Below are 21,465 nucleotides of genomic sequence, written 5' to 3' on the forward strand. Positions count from 1 at the left end.
GCTGCAGCTCTGTGTGGCCATCAACATGGCTGAATGGCTCGGCAGGTCAAAAGGGTATAAATTGGGAATTAAGTCAAAAAAGGGAAAATCCCCCCTTCCCACTGCTCTTCCAGCTTCCACTCCCAGCCCCAGTGGAAAGGGGGGAGGAGTTGCTAAAGTCCCAGCGTGGACTGGCCGACTCTTACTGGAGAGTGGAGTCCTCCACTTTCAAGGCCACCTCCTACTGCAAGAAGTCAGACAAGTCAGCTGACTCTATTCTCTCTGTGGCCCATCTTGCTGTGAGCCTGACCCAGAGACCACTGGGCCCCCTCTCCGCACCCATATGTGTCTGTCTCTTCCTCCAGCAGGGACACTCAACTTTCTAGGCTCAGGGGCCGTCTGTGGGAAAGATAAGACTTAAGCGTTGTTGTCCTTGAGCATAATCTTCACGCTTCCTGCACCAGAGGACCGAGCACTGGCTCAGTTAGTTCACTCATTAACTGAGTATGAATTAAGCCACTCTAGGGGGAGATGCTTCTAGCAATAAAAAAACTTCTGAAATGTTGTTTAGGTGTTGAAATTATGGATGACTTTTTTCTTTGATCCTTTCCTCAAATTTTCCATAGGGAATAAGCAACACTTTTATAAATGCAATCACAAATGGAATTCATGCATGCATAACAAATGCGTTGAAGTGCAGGAGATTCTGGATTCACGCCTGAGGGAGCAACTGGATTCCTGGCTAGCTTCTGCCCGTCGGTGTGACTTTCTCCATAGCTTTTCATAGGGGAGCACACTGAGCTCCCCGCTCAGAATCACCTGCATGGAGGAAGGCTGCAGGCGAGGCTATTTGAAAGAGCTCATGGAAAGATTCAATTCTATTTTTCTGCAAACTGTTTGAAGTACCCTCATATTAACCATCTTGATGCTCCTTTCAGCCCTCGTATTTAATCTGTTTTTACCACCATCTCTTCTGCTCATGGGTTCAACAGCCCAGTGAGGTCTGGGTTTTCACTGTGATGCCCAAATAATCTCCTTGACAGTCAACACTAGGGAGGTAAAGCACTCAAAGTGACTCCTGCTTCAAAGTTCTATCCAGTGCATGAGTCAGTCCCCACCCTCCATGAGTACCTCCACTCTTCAGCAGTGGGAGCCCTTCGGACATTGTGGTGGCTTGGAGGCAGACGGCCATACCCAAGTCTTGGCCCCAGTGTTTCTATGCGGCCTGTGCGTACGGGACCCATTGCATTGTCTTCCTGTGCCTCGGGCTCCTCATCCACGGAAAGGGAATATAATAGGACAAATAATAAGGGTTTTCATAGAGATTAAATGGAGTAATGTATTTAAGTTGCTTAGTGTGATGGCTGGCACATCGGGAGAGCTCAGAGAAGTCCACTGCTGGCATTACTGTTGTTATTGCTCCACTCAGGACAGTAGCTTTCCCTGAGACAGCCTGGGTGTCAACTCTTGTGGCCGCATACAGATCCCTGGGATGAGCACCAGCCACCCTGCTGGAATGGCTGTGGCACCTTTGCTCCCATCTGCCGTGTCATCTAATTGGACACCGTGGTGACCAGATGCCATGCCCTGGAGACAGTGCCTCGCCCACCTGGCTGCAGGTTCAGCCCAGCATCCTAGTTAGGTCAGTGCGCCCGTCTGCCCCACATACCTGCCTGCCTGGGCTGTAGAGAAAGCGACTCTGCATAGTCACATGGAGATCAAAATGGCCTGACACCCCCTTACGTTATCCATGCCTTCTCTGGGGACAGAGATACAGAGGGCCTTGGCTGCCCTGCTTAAGTTTCTAGCTCCACGTGTCTGTGATTCTGTGTAAAAGAGATTAATTTTGTGTATACGGTGGCTTTGAGAGGGGAGAAGAGAGTCCTTTTGTTTGGAGTTGTAATTTTATTCTGCCACATTTGTAGAGGTGGAAATCATGCCCGACTTCCCCGTTTCTTCTTCCTCTTACTCTCCTTGTTAGAAGAAGGGCACTGTAGAGAGTCTGGCAGAAACACACGCCTTCCCATCTCTTCACCACATCCTGCCCCTGCCACCCATGCGATCCACGCTTTGGCCACCCTGTCCCTGGCTGCTCAAGGGCTTCTAGCAAAGGCCGTGTCACTGGTAGGTCTGGATTCTGTTCCCTTCTGACTCCTCACTGGCCTCAACCCATCAACTGCCCTCTATGCCCTGCACCCCCTGCACACCACCGGCTGCCTGATGGCACTGCCCAGCACTGGCAGGTACATTTGGGCCCCGGCCATCCTGCCTGCTGTGACCCTGCTCGAGACCATGTGGGGCTCTTGTTAGCATGAAATAAAAGGGAGCAACGTCCTTGCCAAGAAGTCGGACACCTGCAAGCACTAAATAAATGAGAGTCCTTATTTGTGTGACTCCTTCTGGTCAGTCTAAAGTATGTTCAAGTGCATCTTGACCCCCTTTGATCCTGTTTCTCATGCCACCTTCACGGTCTGACCCTAACCCTAACCTTCAGCGCTGACCTGCGTGGCCTGCCAGGCCTCTCTGCCCCGACCCTCAGTCTTGCTGTCTGATGGGGCCTTCCCCAAAGCCGTCTCCACCCAGCTCCTCCCGACTTCAGCCACTGGTGTATTCTTCCTACACCCCATGAGCACTCTGGACGCATAATACACCACATATGATACCACATGGTTTGTAAGAACATCGAAGGAGCAAAATTATCAATATCTCCAACCCTGTCTCCTCGTCTGCTAAAGGGTGCGACTGCGGATTTGGAGGCTTGGGCTCCTTCCTCTACCACCCCAGGAGGCCTCTCTTTAACAAGATTGCTTCTTTTAGGCTTTTAAAGCAAAATTTGAAAGGAAATGAGAAAGGGAAGCCCAGCATGAGTGTGAGCTATGACCAGAGGCAGGAATGGGAGAAGCTCAGGGGACACAGGGCAGTCGTGTGGCGGAGGGACAGGAGGAAAGAGGATTGGGGCGGTGCTGCTGTGAACCACGTGTCCTCTTCTCAACACTGAAGAAACACGAGTGGCAGCGCTACTGAAATCCCGTCATGACTGCGATGGTGCGCTTTTCCCTGTGACCTCACTGTGGAATAGTATGAAACTGGATGGGCGGTGGGGGTGGTCAAGGAGTCACACAATAAAAACAAGAGGACACAATAATATATACATGCCCGTTATCTTGCAAATATTCACATGGAGCCCTTCTTGTTCCTGATGGAAAACCTGTGAAGCAGTAGGATTGTCTCCACTTTACAGCGCACAGATTCCTGCTTAGTCTCCCAAGTAGATCTGAACTTGTTAAGGGCTCACAGCGTGTGGCCCAAATGTTTATTGCAGCACAAATGGAGACATCCCCTTGGAAAATAAAACAGTGATTGAGAACAGCAGCCCCTGGTGCAGTCCTCGGCCACACTGGTCGCAGAGGCAGAGCAGTCCTGGTGGAGATGGGCCCAAATTCAAATAAACGCTTCTAACAATGTGTTGCTTTAGCCATCTGGATGTGGCCTGATGAAGTGCAGTCACAGAGCTGGGTGCCTCTGGCCCAACAGCACAGGGAGAGGAGAAGGCAGACGCCAGAAACGCCCTTGAACGGGTCCGCGACTCTCCTGAAGCCCCGCTCTCCGTTCAGTGCCCAGTAGGCTCCAACTTTGCTGTCAAAGATTCTCACACAGAAAACTCTCAGCATAAAGCTGTTCAAGTCACCGTTGTCACCAAGGCATCAGGATGTGCATTTCCAGAGCAGAAACCAATGCTGGACGTACCCTCCTGCCCTGACCCCTCTCAGAGTGATACCCACAATCCCTAGTTCAAAGCCCTCTAATGACAGTGGCAGACTTGGTCTCTACAGAGCACTGCTGTCCCCAACACTGGCTGGCACATCACCTGTGCCTTCTCAGCTAATCTGCGGGGGTCACGTACATTTTAGAGATGGAGAAGCAGAATCTCAGAGTCCACGCAGCCACACCGGGGGACGTGGAGCCCGCAAGCCCCTGCAGGAATCGCACGGCCTCTCACATGGAAGCCTTCAGTGAGAAGCCCCCAGTGGGGAGGCCAGTTCTGACAGCCTCACCCACACGAGTAAATCTGGCCCCACCATGATCAAGTGGCTGTCACCGAAAACTTACAGCAGGACCAGTTGCTTAGATTTTCTGTTCTGTTAACCAGGGACCACTTGTGTGTCCTTTAAATGTGGGATGATGCTATAGTCTGAATGTGTCCCCCTAAAGTTCACATGTTGAAACTTAATCACTATTGGGATAGTACTAAGAGGTGGGAGGTGATCACATCATGAGGGCCCCACCCTCATGAACGGGATTAATACTCTTATAAAGGAGGTGGAAGGGAGCTTCTTTGGCCCCTTCTGCCATGTGCAGACATGGTGAGAAGGCACTGTCTATGAACTAGGATGGAGGTCCTCACCAGACACTGAATCTGCTGCTCCTGATCTTGGACTTCCCAACCTCCAGACTGTGAGAAATAAGTTTCTATGACGTAAATTACCCAGACTAAGGTGTTTTGATATAGCAGCCTGAATGGTCTAGCCAGGTGCCCCCGAAGGAAAAATTATGCCACAGAATAGGAAACAATTCAGGCTCTCTTTTCTTTTGTATTTCACCAGGCATGTAACTCCTTGGGAAGTACGGAAAGTATTTGTTTTGAATACCCCTAATTTGGTGGTATTTTCAAAATCTGATTTAGTCAGACTGTTAAAAAAATTGTATAAATCAACAGCAATTACCTACTTCTAAATTGAATTATAACCCCGAAAGAAACTTGCTATTACAACATTATAGACTGCAAGTCATCTACAATATACTTCCACTTTCATAAAAAGAAACAACAAAAGGAAAAAAAAAAAAAAACAAAGAGAAAAATGAAAAACAAAAGTAAAAGGAAAATTTCATTCTATTTTATTATTTTAATTTAATCCCCAGGAAGAAAGAATGACCTTGTATTGTACTTCAATATTTAAAATCTGGCCAAAGTTCAATGTTTGCAAAATTATTTTTAATTTTAAGAGAGTATAACTTACCAATTATATTACTGTGTATTACTACTGGGAGACTACAAAGAGTCTTATTTTTGGTTCATAGCAAAAACTTCTGCAGCCTTTTGGATAATGAACTGGATTATGCATTTTTATTGTAGCAAGAGGACCTTGATGCTGTGATGTGTTGATGAAGGATAGTTATATCAGAACATTTTGTGCATCCAATCTCTCCCTACTTGGTAATTTGGTACATTTTCAATCACACGTTTTTGAAAATGCAAATTATTTCACCATAAAAGTATAAATTTATGTAGCATATTATATACAATTTTGATGCCTTCAGATTCCTAAAGCTATAATTCATTATAGCATTTTAATTGATTTATATCTAATCATTTGCAAACTCAGTTAAGCTTTGCATTGATAAAAATTTTACCCTTTGACAAATTATAGAATTTGTATAGAATAATACAATCTTAATATATTGATCACTCATTTGATATATTTGAAAAATAGATATTTGCCCTTTTCTATTTTATTTTCATGCATTTTCCCACAACACTGAGACATTGATAGTCCAACAGGTACACTGGGGTCCACAGACTTCTCAAGTTTGCTCAAGAACATTTTTAATGTTGTTTTTCTAAAGCGTTCAATTTCCAGCTGTTTTGTACATGCCCTTTGCAAGCCACTTGTTTTTTTATAGAACACAACTACTTACTTGACCAAGTGTGAACATGCTTTCACTTCATCATGACAATGTTTATATACTTTAAAGAGCTGATTTTGTATTATAATGTCTATCTAATAATATTAAGGTGTATTTTCGAACTCCTGATGGAGATGGACATGAAATGGTTTGTCGTTTGGGATAAATATACAGAAAAATTCCATATGTCACAGAAATCTTAAGAGACTACCTTGAAGGAAATGATACTATTGTTGGACTAATTTATAACACAGATTCCCCTTTTTTGCATTGACTCGTGCAAATGATTAGACAGTCAGGAGATCAAAGTGTAGGAGGGACATGGCATTATGGGATGTGGTCACTGGCCTTTGACTTTGAGTTAAGCGCATTGAAATTCTCACCCAGAGGTTTCCTTTTCCTCAGTACTTATCTCCCTGATTTTAAAAAGATAAAAACTTGCAAGCTGTGCTTGTGCCAGTACCACTGAGATCTGTAACTGTGCTTTGACCCTAAATCGGGTCCTCGTATCTGTTTCTCAATCAGAGCCCAAAGGAAGATGATGGATGCACAGCAAAAGAAGGAAAGACTCTCTTACCACACCACTTCCGGTGTAGTTAATTATTATTAATTATCATTGCTAACGTAAATTTTTATCTCTTGCTCTTATTGAAATTTAGGTCTATATTAGGCACCACGCACTGGGGCCACCTTTACACCCAAATCAGTCCCACATTCCTTATACTAATGATGCTGTCTGTGGGGCAGGGGAAGACTGCTATGACTAGGGCATTGGTGTCTGCTGGAGAGATGCAGAAGTGGGGCTGTGGGATGAGGGTAAGCTCATGTGGGGCTTGGCAGCTGGGCAGAGGCTTCTGCTCATGCAGCAGGAAAGAAGAGCCATGAAGCTTTGGGGCAGATGATAGCACAACTGGGTTTAAAGCATTTTGACTGATATCAGTGTGCAGAATCGATCAGAGAGGAGAAAAGCTACAGTCAGGGAGATATGTATTAAGGAGAAGGAATTTTCTTGCTGAGAATTTAATTATGCCTATCTCAAAGTCAAAGGCCAGCAACCATGTCTCATAAAATCATGTCCCCTCTACACCCTGACAGCATAAAATTTCTTGACTGCTTATTCATTCTGCATGATCCAACACGAAAAAGAAGTATTGGTGTCATTGATGGGAGCAGACACCATAGGTTTCTGGAGGGCAGGCACCAAGCCTTTCACCTCCAAATCTCTAGTGCTTGGAATATAGCAGTTCCTACAAGCTGCTTACCATGTGAACAAATGGAAACCAGAGCAAATGAGAATGAGGGAGAACATGCTGGAGGATAGAGTTTTTCTTGGACAACAAGTCGAATGACAATGGATAACTTCAAATTCCTGGCCATGTGTCTTTTCCTCGAGAACTGGGAAGCTGGAATAACAGACAATTCTATTTCTTTTCAGATGTACTGTATCAAATAAATGCCTGCTAGAAACCAGAAAGCGGATTAAGGGATTTGTCCATGAAAGCACTTTCCTGTACCCATGTGGAAGAGAAGGAGTTGTGAACGACAAGCAATCTGCATTCCTTTAGTGGGCAAATATAAAGCCTATGTAGGTATTTCTTCATGCAATAAGAAACACACCAGCAGGAGCACCTGTGAGAAATCCTGCCATAACTCTGAAAATGATTTATGTTCAAAGACAGAGGAAAATTTTAGAACGTATCTCAATAAGAGACATGATAACAAGCTTATACATCCAGAAATGTCAGTAGATCAAGAATTAAAGCATCAGGCTGTCAGTACTAATGTATCTTCCCCATCCTGACACACTGGCCAGAACCAAAGGTCAGGGGAAAATGTGGAATATCCCCTAGATGCTGGGGCTGTGAGCACAGAGCCTTGCAGCACTGGGTCAATCAAAGGCAGAACCAGAGGACAGGACATGTGCTGGGAAGACACGGTCTCAACTATGGTACAGTTGGAGACTACCTGGAAGAGCCAGGGAGCAAAAAGCTAAAGGATATGAGCCAAAGGTCCTGAGTCAGAGGTTTCTGAACATGCATTGTCCTTTCTTGCTTGTTACAGAAGTGGCCCTCTGGGCTGATTTGGATGGCTATCACCCGATTGCTCCAGAGCTTATGACTCGCTGCTGAAAATATTTGTAAGGATCTCACTAAATCTGTGTCTCTCTTCTGTCTGGTGTGTTTATAGGTGGAGACAACACGACAGAACTGAGAACAACGCAGGTGAATTCTGCTCTGCCGTGTCTGCCAAGCAACAGGAGTGGCGAGGTACTCACGTTCCACGAAGTAGGAGCTGGCATCAATCTTCCAGATGATCTGGCCCCGATGAGAACCATTGACTCCACGATTCTTATAGTCCAGAAAGTTTTCAGACAAGACCTCATCTATATCCCCAGAAGAAGAAAGCAGAGTAGAGAAACATATATCAATCAACAGCATATTTAGGGGGGGGGGGAAAGAAGAAGAGCAAAGGATCTGAATACCACTTCCAGCTGAACTGAAGAGAAAGCACCTGGGATCATAGCATCAGAGAGCCGGAAGCATCCTCAGACACACACAGGACCCTTTTAATCCAGGAATCCCCTCCCACCCCCAACACTCCTGGTGAGTGATCATCTGGCTGGCTCGACCCCCTCCAGTTCATCTCACTTTTGAATTGCTCTTACATGTGTGAAATCTGTGTGAAAATCTTCCTCCTAAAGTTTCTACACGCCGATCTCTATTAGAGACGAAGGATGAGACAAGTAAATGTCCAGTCCTGCTTTCCATTTGGGGCTCAGTTCTCATGGATCCCGCCCCATGTCATCTGTCATCCAGCCTGGGCACTACGATCCTCCTGTATGCAGGACTGCTCCGTGAGCCGGTGCACCCATCCCTCATGCATTCATGCATTCATGCTTCATCCCATAGCTGATATCCAGCCAGACGCTGGGGAAGGTGCAGGGGCCACAGCGCTGGGCAAAACCGACGTGGTGTCTTCTGAACTAACACAAACAACTGAGAAGACAACTTCAACACTAAGCAAAGAAATCCATGTATTGTTGTAACTTGTGAGAAGCGATGTGAAGGAGAACAGGGCGCTGTGACAGGGCGTCCAGGGTGGCCAGGGGAGTGCTGAGGATGGCAGAGCCATGTGGGCATGGGGAGGCACAAGAGCGGCCAGCGGCGGCCATGCACGTCCTCTCTTGCAGTCCGTCTGCTCCTCCCACTGCAGCCACTGATGTCCTATTCAAAGCCAGTGCCTGGACAGGAATGCAGCATCCTGGAGAGGACGGATCTGAGAAGACCATGCTGACTGTCATTTTCTTGTTTCCACATTCCACTCTTCCAGAGCAGACCAAGACACGATCTGCATTTTACCTTGATCTTCTGCAGGGCCCTTGTGGTTTCCACCTCACCAGAGACTAATCATCTGAGCCAGATCTGAGGCTATGAGGAAAACCAGATTTTGAGAGTCCAAAACCACCAGAGGCGCACGGGCACGACCTGAACAGGGCTGCTGAGGGCAGGCCCAGAGCCCCGGCTCCACAGAGGAGTGCGTTGTGGGTGCCCTCTCATTACGGAGATGCCCTGTGTTTCATACCCGGCATGGGGCTGTACTGAGAAAACAGGCAGCCAGAGGACCCAGATCTTGGGGACTTTGTGCCACTTAACGGTAGTGCCACCCCCTACAGCACACCACTCAGCCTCCACTTACAGGGAGGATTCAGTGAGATAACTGGTAAGTGCACTTGTAACCTGCTATGTTGATTGAACATTTTTGGTTACCCCTTCTTTGGCAAAAATGATGGTCAGAGCAATGCCGTCTCTGCCTCATTAACAGCGAGAACTCTTTATATCCCTTGGAAAATCACTTGTTTGCAAACTTTGCCTGTCCTTATATTCACAGTGTGTGCTCACAGACCTGTTTGGGTTACTAAGATGATTGCATAAAACATCTTTTACAGTAAGTGCCTCCTTTCTGCAAAAAGGCATAATATTTTCCTGGCTCCCTGGATCTTCAGTACAGATATAATGAATCTCACACCTAGTTAGAAATTAGCCTCATTATGGCAATTCTACGGGGGTGGAGAGGGCAGTATTTACCTGAATTTATCCATTCTGATCACTGGAATATTAATAGTCATGGTCAAGTGTTCTTATACAGTAACACCCAGAAGGGGGATGTTCGCGCATTAGATAATGTATATTGAGTACTTTGCTCCATTCTAGACATTGTGCTAAACCCTAGGGGTACACTGGTGAAGAAGACACAGTCTATGTTCTCAGGAGTTTCTAACGTATTTGGGAATTTATTCAACAGGTAATTTCATTAGAATATAGAGAGTATAAAAATAGGTTAAGTATCAAGGAACCATAGGAGCACAAATGAGAAAAGGATGGGGGTGTGGGGGTGAGAAGAACCAGAAACGGCTGCCGAGAATGGCAAGCTACCACTTCAGAGAGAAAAAGGTGTATTTTGCTGTATATGTTTAAACACAACACACTTTAAGGGATTGGCAATTGGTCTTAAGTATTGTCTTCCCTTGCACTGATAATAACACTTATTAAGAAATATCACACACGAAAATAGTATGGTCTGTATTTTTGCCTGGGCCATCTGTGCTGAGAGGTCAATCCTTCCTCCAAAGGCATCACCAATTGTTAAAAAGTTACTAGTCTTTGACTAGGAATCCACGTGTATTGGCATTCAGAAAAACAGAATCGGCCTGCACATTTTAGGCAGAAAGGGATTTAATGAAGGGAATTCAGCATCGGAGAAGCGGACTCTGGGCTGGGCTCCCAAACACTCCTCACTGGCTCCTGAGCAAGGCTGCTGCCTTCACCGCATCAGAAAGGCCACCCGCAACCTGCTGAGCATAAGAACTCGGTAAGGTAGCTGCAATCCAGAGAGTAGGAGGCTACTGTCCAGGCTCAGCAACTGCCTCTCCACCCACCAAGCCAGTGACCAGCCAGTGGCAAGTGGAGTGGGTCACTGCCACTGCCACACACCGCCTGTTGATGCTCATGAAGCCAGTGGACACTGCTGTAGAAAAGCTCGATTTCTTGGGGCCACACTTGCAGCAGCCACAGGCCGAAGAGCAGGTAGGTCTCCACATTTCACTTTGCCTTCTCAGTCTTGCACAGGTGCAGTGACATGAAGGGACCAAATTGGCAGGCAGTATGTGGTTACACAGAAGTCTGGGAAATATAATTTTTCACAGACCAGATTCTGCACTGGAGGAAGGCACTTCAGAAGAGAAGAGGACTGGAATGAGTGCTGGGCCATCACACCTTCCGCCAGAGTGACGAGTGGCAGCTCCTGGACTGTCCATCTGGAGGCTCTTTCTTCTGCGTTCTCTGTCGTAGCGGAAGTCTCTTTGTGCGAGCACTATTTACAGCCCCTTGAGGCAGGAAGGTGACATCTGTCAGTACTATGTGATCTCGGGCAGCTTATTTAATCTCTCTGTGTCTTAGCTTCTTCTCTACAATGTGGGGATAATATTAATACTCTACCTACCTCAAAATTTTGTTGTGAGGATTAAATGAACTAATACAGGTAGTGGTCTTAGAACAGTGTCAGACATCTAATAAGCAGTTATTTCTGTTTAGAGCCTGGGCTAAAAATAGGGCCCCCTATTGCAAAGCCCCATGATACTTAATGTGCAAAACCATTAATAATAACTTGAAACATTAGTTTATGTCTGTACTATGTAAGATTTTGTCATTACACATTTTGTACAGAACATGTAGAGATGTATTAAGTTCCTTAAAGAAAAGATTATATTTTCTGGATGATATTTATTTCTTCTGGTGTGTAGAATCCTACCTCCTGCTCCACAGTTTATAATAGAGAAAATATCTTTGCAGGTTACTGAAATTTTAACTAGAAAGTCCTACTGAAGCTTACAGAAACAATATACCTAAGAAACAAGAAATGCATGTTCTCTTTAAAATGAACAGCATAGCTATAGTTTTTGCACCCTAATCTATAACAGAAGAGTGAACAACAAAAATGCCATCGCTGTTAAGAGCAAAATGGGCAAGTGAGCCCATAATTGATTAGGAGAACCAATGCATTACCCAGGTCTCCTAGGCCCTTCAGAAAAAAATATTCATTTCTCAGAGTAACTCAGACCTGCTGATAACCAACTCTTGGAAAAATCTCCAGAGATTCTCCTTCTACAGCTGGACTGTGGCTTTACTAAATAGTAGGATGGGGCTACAGGGAGAATCTACTTGCCTTTCATACACTAAGCCAGGGATGTAGAAACTCTCTTCTCTTTCACCGGGAAGGGACTTCAAGGATAAAATAACAGAGGAAGTCCTAAAAATCAGTGTCACTTTCTCTTTCTCTGTGGCTTTTCCTTCATGTTTTTTTGTTTTGTTTTGGTTTTGGACACAGTATTCTGTTTATGCCTTAACTAAGACATACAGCTTCAGCTCTTCTTTGTTCCAATAGGGTTCCTGATGTAAGGAGGAGACTTCAATTCTTCAAGAGTTAGTGTTCATAGAGAAGCATTAAGCATTCTGGGAGTTTCTGTGTTCAGGTATTTAGCCAGAAAGGCAATTTTTGCTTTTTTCCTAAAATATGAAATTTTAAGATGCTGCAATATTAAATGCTTCTTAAGGGCAGGGGCTGAGTTTCTGTACTAACTCTATAATTTCCCATACCTCCTAGTGTGTGGTTTTCTACACTGAAACAAATATTGGGAAATAAAGTGTTTTTTCTCCAGAAAGTGTAGGAAATGCTGGGTTAACAAAATATAATGGATACCTCTCCTTCTGGCTTCTCAAATTTTTAATATACATTTTGAGAATTTAAGAGCAGGGCGATATGAGCAGAGTTTTCTGTTCTTATTTAACTGTAGAACTCTTTCATGGAGTACTGACTGATGTATAGGATATAGTCCACAAATGCTACTCATCTGGCTATAATATTCATGCCTATATCTATCATTGCTCTTATCCTACTATATTGTGGGAGTTCTGGTGAGAAATGGATAAGGAAGCTAGATTTAATTAAGAAAACTTTCCAGAAGATAGCAAGAAAACAGAAACAAAAACAAAAACAAAAACCAAAACAACAACAACAAAAAAACAGAAAACATACAAGAAAGGCCAAGAAATATAGAGGATAAAAGAGAAAGTGTCCACATCTGGAAAACGAAGGTCCTGGAAGATCAAAGGAATAAGAAAGCATACTGTCAGAACTACTAGTTTGTTGGAATAATAGATATTGATAGGGTTAAGAAATCAATATTGGCAAATAAATATGATTATGGTCTAGAGTTTCTCAAACTTGGCACTGTTGAAATATTGGGCTGGAGAAGAATTTGTTTTGAGGAGGCTACTCTGTACAATGTAGGATGTTTAGTGGCATTCCTGGCCTCTACCCAGTAGATACGATTAGCACCTGATACAGTGTGACAACCAAAAATGTCTTCAGACATTACCAAATGTTTTCTGGGGGTGGAGTGGAGAATCACCCTTGAGAACCACTGGTCTATGATTAAAAACAAATACCTTAAGAATGATAAGAGAGTGCATAATTTTTAAATCAACAGATCTATCCAATTGAAGGCAAAGGTGGAAAAACCAAAGGAAACAAAAAGAAAATACATAAAATAAAGAATATGAAGTAAAGTGGCAAAAATAAGTCCTAATATAACAGTATGTACAATAAATATAAATATGATATCTTAACCAATTAAAAATTAGAGACTCCCAGATCAGAATACAAAAGCACATACAAAGAGCCACACTAAAAAAAGGCAGAGAAAGATTAAAAATAAAGAAAAAAAGATAGATCAAGCAAATATGAAGCAGAAGAAAACTGAAATTCTAGCAATCTTAACAGTTAAAAAAATAGAATTCAAGGCAAGGAGTAATATAAGAACACAAACACATCTGCAACAATAAACTCTAATAAACCACACAGGAAAAAGACAAACATCATGAACACTTATGCACCTAAGAAACAGCATTAACATCTACAAAGTATACAATTTACAGAAATGAAGGTAGACGTAGATTAATTAAAAGTTTTTTCTAGATTTTTAAAGTGGGAGGAGAGACCAAAAAAAATCGGAATGTACAAGATAATTCAAAAAGTTCACAGAAAGATTTATATTATCTTTTTATTTTATTTTACTTTATTTTGGTGGTTGGCCTGTACAGAGATCGAACTCTGGATGCTGGTGTTATCAGCACCATGCTCCAACCAACTAAGCTACCTGGCCAGCCGTTGAATTATATATATGCATATATAAATTACACACACACACACACACACACACACACACACACACTTATGTATGGAGAAAAGGAGAGAGACTGAGAGAGGGAGAGGCAACCCTTGCTCTGTGCAGTGTAGTGTTAACTGGAACTTGTATATGTCAGAACAGTGTCCTTGCTTGGCAGGTTCTGCTACCTCAGTTGCCATGGAACTGTGTGAAGTGAAGACACGGTTTCATTGTACACAAGTTTCAGTTAACACAGTACTACACACACACACATATTGATCAGGTACAGGTCACAGAAGAAACCTCAAAACATTTGAAAGAATCAATTTGATACAGACAATAATTGCTAACCTCACACAGGTGGAGCAACCCAGAATATATGGAAGAGAATATACATGCCCAGGCACCAGTGTATGGGGGTATTTCAGAGATGTAATTTTAGAAAATTTTTAATTTTAATTTTGCTCTGAGTTACGATCTCTCAATTTGCTGAATTCTGAATGATGAATGTATTTTAGTTTCATTGATGTTTTGCATTACCGGGCAAATTCTAGCATGGTATGGGATAGCATAGTGCAGCATGGCATAATAATGACTATGATATATTAAAATGACAATTTAATAAAAAAAGCTAGTTTTGCAACTTGTGAGTACATTATATCTATTTTACCTATTCAATTACATGTTCATGATTTTAATTGCATATTTATTTCATATTTGAGAAGTTCTAACAGAGGCTGACTCCAACAGAGTAAAAGGAATGGCTGTTTTTCAAAATTAATAATCCTAAAAATGGTTTTAAGATATTAGATTTTTAAAAATATTGGAATGTGAAATGAAGAGGTGAAAAATTTTTGTACAGATACTTTCTCATTAATTTAGCATTCTAATGATTAGAGGTATCAGCAGTATCCATCAAATTATGTATCCTAACTCAGTTATACAACATTGTTCCCTACTGCGAGTGAGCGATAGGCATTGCTGAATCTTTAACCCTAAGTATGGGACTAATAAACAATCGGATTTTATTTATCAAAGCAAAGTATCCATTCCTAAATGAATACTTGGGAAACTATTTACTAGAAGTACTGATTCTAACCAATCTGACTTTATGTACATGTTTTGAGCAAATGATAAGCTTCTGCCCATTTATTGACATTTAAACTCACGTTCCAGGTCTCTGTTGGTTTGGGTGGAAGTGAAACAACTGAGTACAGGTCTAAGGGCTATGGCTAGGCTGAATGAAGCCTGGGAATTAGGGTATTTTCCAGGATGCATCCAGAGAATAAAGCTACTTGGCAAGGTAAATAAAGAAGTGATGTATTGATCACCATGCAGTTAAACAGACATTATCTCTTTAAGTCCTCTCACTGATCCTGAGAAGAGATTTACACTTTTTCTCCATTTTGGAGATAAGGAACCTGAGCTCAGATGGCAGTACCTGGCTCAGGTCACACATCTGGCCAGGAGCAGAGTGTGATTCTCAGCCAGGTCTGCCTGTCACTAGAAACACATAATCTTCCCCTATTCCATGCCACTGGGAGAGAGAATCATTTGTCACTCTCATCTAGAGCATGCTGAACCACTCAAAAACAAGGGCATCCGCGTGCTATTTCATTCTATAATAATGGCAATGCTGACATTGTTGTCCCACTGCTGGTTCCTGTGATCTTGGTGAAGAACAGCATTGGTGACATGGTGACCACACATCACCATCCACATTTTTGCCCTCTCATAGCTGGAGAAAAGTCATGCTTGCCTGGAGAGCTCCAGAGATCATATGAGGCTGAAGGCATCACAAACGTGGCCTTGCCTGGACATCTCGATGGCCCACTGCTGTGGAATGGCCCTCCCCGATGCTAAGATGTTCCTGTGGTCAGCGTGGTTCTGCCACCAGGGGAGCAGCCATGCGTTCACAGGAGCCATTGACTTTGCATTTCCTCATTTTTGAAATGACAGACTAGATGAAATCACCTCCTCTAAAATTTTAGAGCTAGATCTATGATTTGATTTTTGGCAAGGTGCTGCAAATCTGGAAGATCAGTTACTAAGGCCTTTCAAATTATGAAATTTTAAGATTCACAGATAATTTAGGATTTGGAAATTATTTTTGAGATGCTATGCCATTGAAAGTGTTGACATTTTGCATTAAATAACTTCACAGTTACATATGTGTAGCTACTATGAGAATAACAAACTGTCAAATTAAGATTTAAGATGATGTGTTGTGGTTACTTTTGCTTCAGTCAAGACATCACATTAATTCCAGATCTTACTCATCACAGAGTGTCTTGTGACACTTGACACCCTCTTCTCTTGTCCTCTGTGATGTGGTTTCCTAGTTGTCTTACCTTCACCACCTCCTGCATCTTCTCTGAGTCCCTCGTCTGTGCCTACCTCTGACAGTGACTTTCCAGTGCTCTCTGTGTGCTACACACACCCCACAAGTGACCTTATCTACTCCCAGAGTGCTGATCACCCCAAATCTACAACCCCAAGATTGTATGGCTGAGCTTCAGACCCACCTATCTGTTCATCGTGGGCAATGTCCCTCAGCCGTCCCCACTCAGTAAGGTCCATGCTGAACTCAGATCTTCTTCTAGTAGTTCCCTAACTCAAGGAGCTGCACCAACACCCACCAGCTGCAGGAGGCACCCCCGTAAACAGGTGATTCAAAACTAGGTCTGGGGCCAAAAACCTAATTGCCTCAAGTGCTAAACAAGTAGCATTGATAATTAAAGGTTGTAGACTATTCATATCAACCCATTGCTTCTTGTGGCACTCCCCGATGCTGACTCTGGTGCCGTGTCTAAGGGTGAAGACGGCACATCATGCAGGCTAAAGGCGGTGGCTAGCCCCTGCCAACCTGGCACTGAGCCTATTGACTCTCGTGGCTCCCCAGCAATTACCCGTTGGCTTGTGTGTGAACGCATAAATGTCCACCTCACCTGATGCTACCATGTAAAATAGATGAAATACATTTTTCATGTAGATTTACTTTTATAATTTCAAATTTGTAAGATTTATTTTCAGCATCAATCAATGAGAATGGTGAAACTTTCATAAAAATAGTTTGCATAATTTGGTTTGTTTGCAGAGACATGAGAAAATTCCCATAGAAAAATCTCTTCTGATGAACTTTCAGCTTTGAACTTCCATAATTTTCAATAAAGTTCTACCTAAAGCAAAGCAGGTTTGCTTTCTCCAGCACCATAGCTGAATATATAATCCCTTTGTGTCCTCTGAATACAAAGCAGCAAGAATGTTGAGAGAGCTGGTGAACAGATTATGTTGGAAACAAAAGTGAACCTACTTCCACATAGATGTGCGTGTATTGGATTGGTTGGGTATGTGGTATTACTTTGGTCTTATAAACTCATGGATTTAAAGACAGGTTTTTGATATCCAATTACAAGTAGAGAACTTCTGTAGTGGCGATTGGTAGTGGCATTGGCATTTAACTGTCCCTTGCCTGCTATCTCATGACATTCTTCCATTGACTAGAGATGGCAGAACGCCTTATCGTGTGGTCTGCAGACAAACAAGGTAATGCACTGGGGTCTGCAGTGTGCTGGAATCCATTGTACAACATAGGTGATTGTGCATTTTAATTATACTATAGAGTTTATTAAAATATTAAAGCAAATGTGACAGTGAACTGTGAATAATATGCTAGTTGAATGCCCAAAGCATACTTATAAGAGTGCCCTTTCTGCACATGCTGTCAGGGGTCTGGCTGAGTCCATCGGCCAGGGCTACTCACCGATGAGGTACATGCCGATCCAGTCCCCGGCGTCCACTTCTTCCTTTATGTCCCAATGGATCACCAGGTCCTGCGAGTGCCCTATGGAGTAGTAGGAGCTGCTGACCATGAGCGTGGAGCGGCTGTCCGAGGTGACCAGGTCAGTGTCGCTGGTGGAGCGGGGGATGGTGACGCTGCCCTGGGGGCTGCTTCTGATGTCCATGTTGTGGAACTGGTCAGGGTTGTAACTGTAGCGGAGAGGCTCCTTGCACCGGCGCCGGGTCTGGGAGTTTCTGGATGGAGATGCCATGGCGGCCAGGCCTAAAAACCTGTTCTGGTACAGATTCTGCAGGGGCAAAGAGACAGGTTTAGGATACTCCGGCACTCAAGCACTGTCTTCACAGGAAACAAAGTTGTGCTGGCAGAAACACACAGAGCAACTTCTTTGGGACAAAGGCTGTGGCTCTGGGTTCACACAGGGGCAGCAGGAACAAAAGTAGGAACACAGCAAGGCACCCACGTTTCCACGCTCTGCTGGGGTCTGTCCCTCTCCCAGCCCCGTCTAACCTACGTGATACTGAGGGACGGGGAAATGTGTAGAATGGCCCTGAAGGTGTGACTGCCCCCAAACAAAGGGCCATCTCTTAAGTACTCAAACATCAATTCAATTGGATCATCAATTCAATTGGATCCAATCGTACCTGTCTTCAGGGTAAATGATGGTTATCGTCATGGAACATTCTAGTGATCCCTGTGGCATTCAACTCTCTCCACACAGTCCAGAATTAGAGGTGGCCCCTGCTGGGTAGGGGGTCATTCGCCTTCCATTCACAACCCTTTCACTCTACAGAATGTCTCCAGACTGTCTGAAATTTCTCCGATAGCTTTCAGACATTCTAGTAATCTTCTCTGAACACCATAATTTTTTGATAAAATCCAATCTCAGAGGACTGTGTCTGCCTAGGAGCCAATGTTATTGTAGAAAATTTTGCATCTGATAAGGAAAAAAATGCATGTCCTGTTTATTGTTCACAACATTGAGCACTTAACTGAGCTGAACTGATGCAGAGCAGTAAGTTGTTTTGGGTACAGATAACTTTGAAAACATAGAAGGAAGGGCATCACACAGAACTCACACAAGAGGTTCAGTTTTAAAACAAGCAAGGATGAATCCGACTTCATCAAAGTGTACTGAAATTAGAATTTAAATATACATTCTTGGGGCTCCTGGCTATAAAAGTATGAAGGGGTCTTCAAAAAGTCCATGGAAAATGCATATTATGAAAAACTATGCATGGATTTCAAACTTTTTTGGCACCAAAATAAATTCATTATAACTTCTTATAACATGTCTGAACAGAATCTAGTTTGAGGCACTAGGAAGGATAAGACAATAGTTTGAAAAGAGCCTCCATCAACAGCAACATGAATTCCGCTAAATTGAAGCAAGAACAAACATCACGTTGATGGTGCACCTTGGGTGGAAGGTGGAAAAATCCCTGGTGCTTTACAGAACGTGTATGGGGGACAATGCCCCAAAGAAATCAGCAGTTTACAAGGGGATAAGTCATATTAAGAAGAAAGGAGACAATGTTGACGATGAAGCTCACAGCTGCAGTCCATCCACATCAATTTAGGAGGAAAACAATTAATTTTGTTCATGCCCTAATTGAAGAGGATCGATGATTAAACAATACAGCAGAAACAGTAACACCACAGACATCTCAGATGGCTTAGCTTCCATAAATCTGACTGAAAAATTACAGTTAAGCAAATTTTCCACTCAATGGGTGCCAAACTTTCTACTCAGTGGGTGCCCCGATCAGTGGCAGACAAACGCAGAACTGTCAATGGGAATTTTAAACACGTGAGCTCAAGATCCTAAAGCGTTTCTTTGAAGAATTGTACCAGGAGATGAAACACGGCTTTACCAGTACGATCCTGAAGACAAAGCACAATCAAAGCCGTGGCTACCAAGAGGTGGAGGTGGCCTAGTTAAAACAGAAGCAGGCCAGTCAAGAGCAAAGGTCACAGCAACAAGTGACCTTGGGATGCTCAAGGCATTTTGCTTGTTAACTTTATGGAGGGCCAAAGAATGATAACATCTGCTTATTAGGAGAGTGTTTTGAGAAAGTCAGCCAAAGCTTTAGCAGAAAAACACCCTGGAAAGCTTCACCAGAGAGTCCCCCACCACATGACAATGCTCTGGCTCACTCCTCCCACCAAGCAAGGGCAATTTTGCAAGAGTTTTTTTATGGGAAATCATTAGACATCTACTTTACAGTCCTGATTTGGCTCCTTCTAACTTATTTTTGTTTCTTAAAAAGCCTTTGAAGGGCAACCATTTTTTCTTTAGTTAATAATGTAAAAAAGACTGTATTGACATAGTTAAATTCCCAGGACCTTCAGTTCTTTAGTGATGGACTAAATGGCTGGTATCATTGCTTACAAAAGTGTTTTGAACTTGATGGAATTGAAAAATAAACTTTATTGTTTTTATCTTTGAATTCCACAAATTTTTTGAAGTCCCCTCATACTGATAACACTTTTGTTTTCAAGAAGAGAAAGTTAAGGCCCAAAAAAGTGTTGAATCGTGAAGTTTAGATCCCAGGGATGGTAACTTATTATACACATCAAGCAAATGCAAGTGACTGATGTTTTATTTGCCAGCCATGAGGACCAGACCCCAGTACCAGTCTACTCTTTAAATTATATGAGACTACTTAGCAGTAATTTAGGCCTGCACTCCTTCCATCTCCCAGGACCAGGGCATTTGTAGGAAAGTCTATTACCCTGCACAGCATTGGCATTCCAGGTCCTAAATAGCCATGTGGCAGGACTTTTCATTCGTCATTTGTGTGTCTTGTTAGGAATTCCTCTGGCCATACTGGTGGCAACTTCAGAATTGCTACAGATAGAAAAGCCAGACTCTGGAATGCATCTCATCACACCGTTGGGGCCATGTTTCCTACTTTTTAAAAAAAATGCTTGTCACTACAACAGTATGAAAATAGATGGACTATGGTGTGGCCTGGAAGCCAGTCCTCCTGTTAGGGAGACAGGCTGCATGCTGGAGCCCAGGGGAGCGTGGATGCCAGCATCTCAAGTCTGTTCTGTGCGAGCTGACAACCCTGCAGGGGGCTCTGTCCAGAGACCTTCGTGAAGTCACTGAAATGGAAAGGCTGCTACTAGAGCATAAAATTTCTTAAGTTTACACATACTTTACATGGACTTATAACATCTCATAGTATTATGGAGATTAAAAACTACTTGGAAATAGTCACGTACACAATTATGAGTTAGAACAAACCACGATCAAAGCTGGTGCAGCCCCTACCAGCTTCCCAGCTGTGTATCTCTGGACAACTTAATCTTTCTTGGCCTCAGTTTCTTCACCTGTAAATGGGTTGTCAGAATTTAATGAGACAGTGCAAATTGAGTGCTGTAAATTAAAATCCACTGCTCAAATGCTAGTGACATTGCTTTGGGAAGGCGCCTCACTGAAGCGTGGGGCCCGGGCCAGAGTCCTCACACTTAAATTCAGTCTGCCTTTAACCTACAAGTCACTCCTAGTCATGACCCTTCGGGTTTCCTCATGAAATCAAAGGTGCAAGTGTTAAACAACTTAGTGTATTTGTAAAGGCTCATATGCCAGCTTTCGGAGGCGCTCCCTTTATTTGTCAGGTTTGTGACTGAGGAGGATATTTTTGCATTAATGTGGAAGAGGCTGAGAGAAAGATTTTGTCCATGCAGTTTCAATCCAGCCATCAGAAAGATTACAGCAAACTTCTCCTTTGTTGAAGACAACAATTCTGCTGTTGTATTTTTACCAGAA

The 21,465-nt window shown here is 43.3% G+C and overlaps 1 protein-coding gene across 1 annotated transcript in view; it reads right to left on the minus strand.

Annotated features, from left to right (window-relative positions):
* The window catches only part of HECW1 (HECT, C2 and WW domain containing E3 ubiquitin protein ligase 1), a 241,863-nt gene extending 223,893 nt beyond the window's left edge, over positions 1-17,970 (minus strand). The window contains exons 1-2 of the mRNA XM_063114547.1: positions 17,652-17,970; positions 7,940-8,047 (exon numbers count right to left, since the gene is read on the minus strand). Of these exons, the coding sequence (XP_062970617.1) occupies positions 7,940-8,047; positions 17,652-17,940 (397 nt within the window). The 5' untranslated portion in view covers positions 17,941-17,970. The remainder of the gene's footprint in view (positions 1-7,939; positions 8,048-17,651) is intronic.
* Positions 17,971-21,465: the final 3,495 nt, after the last annotated feature.

This window comes from Cynocephalus volans, chromosome 11 (assembly GCF_027409185.1).
Source record: "Cynocephalus volans isolate mCynVol1 chromosome 11, mCynVol1.pri, whole genome shotgun sequence".
NCBI classification, from domain to species: Eukaryota; Metazoa; Chordata; class Mammalia; order Dermoptera; family Cynocephalidae; genus Cynocephalus; species Cynocephalus volans.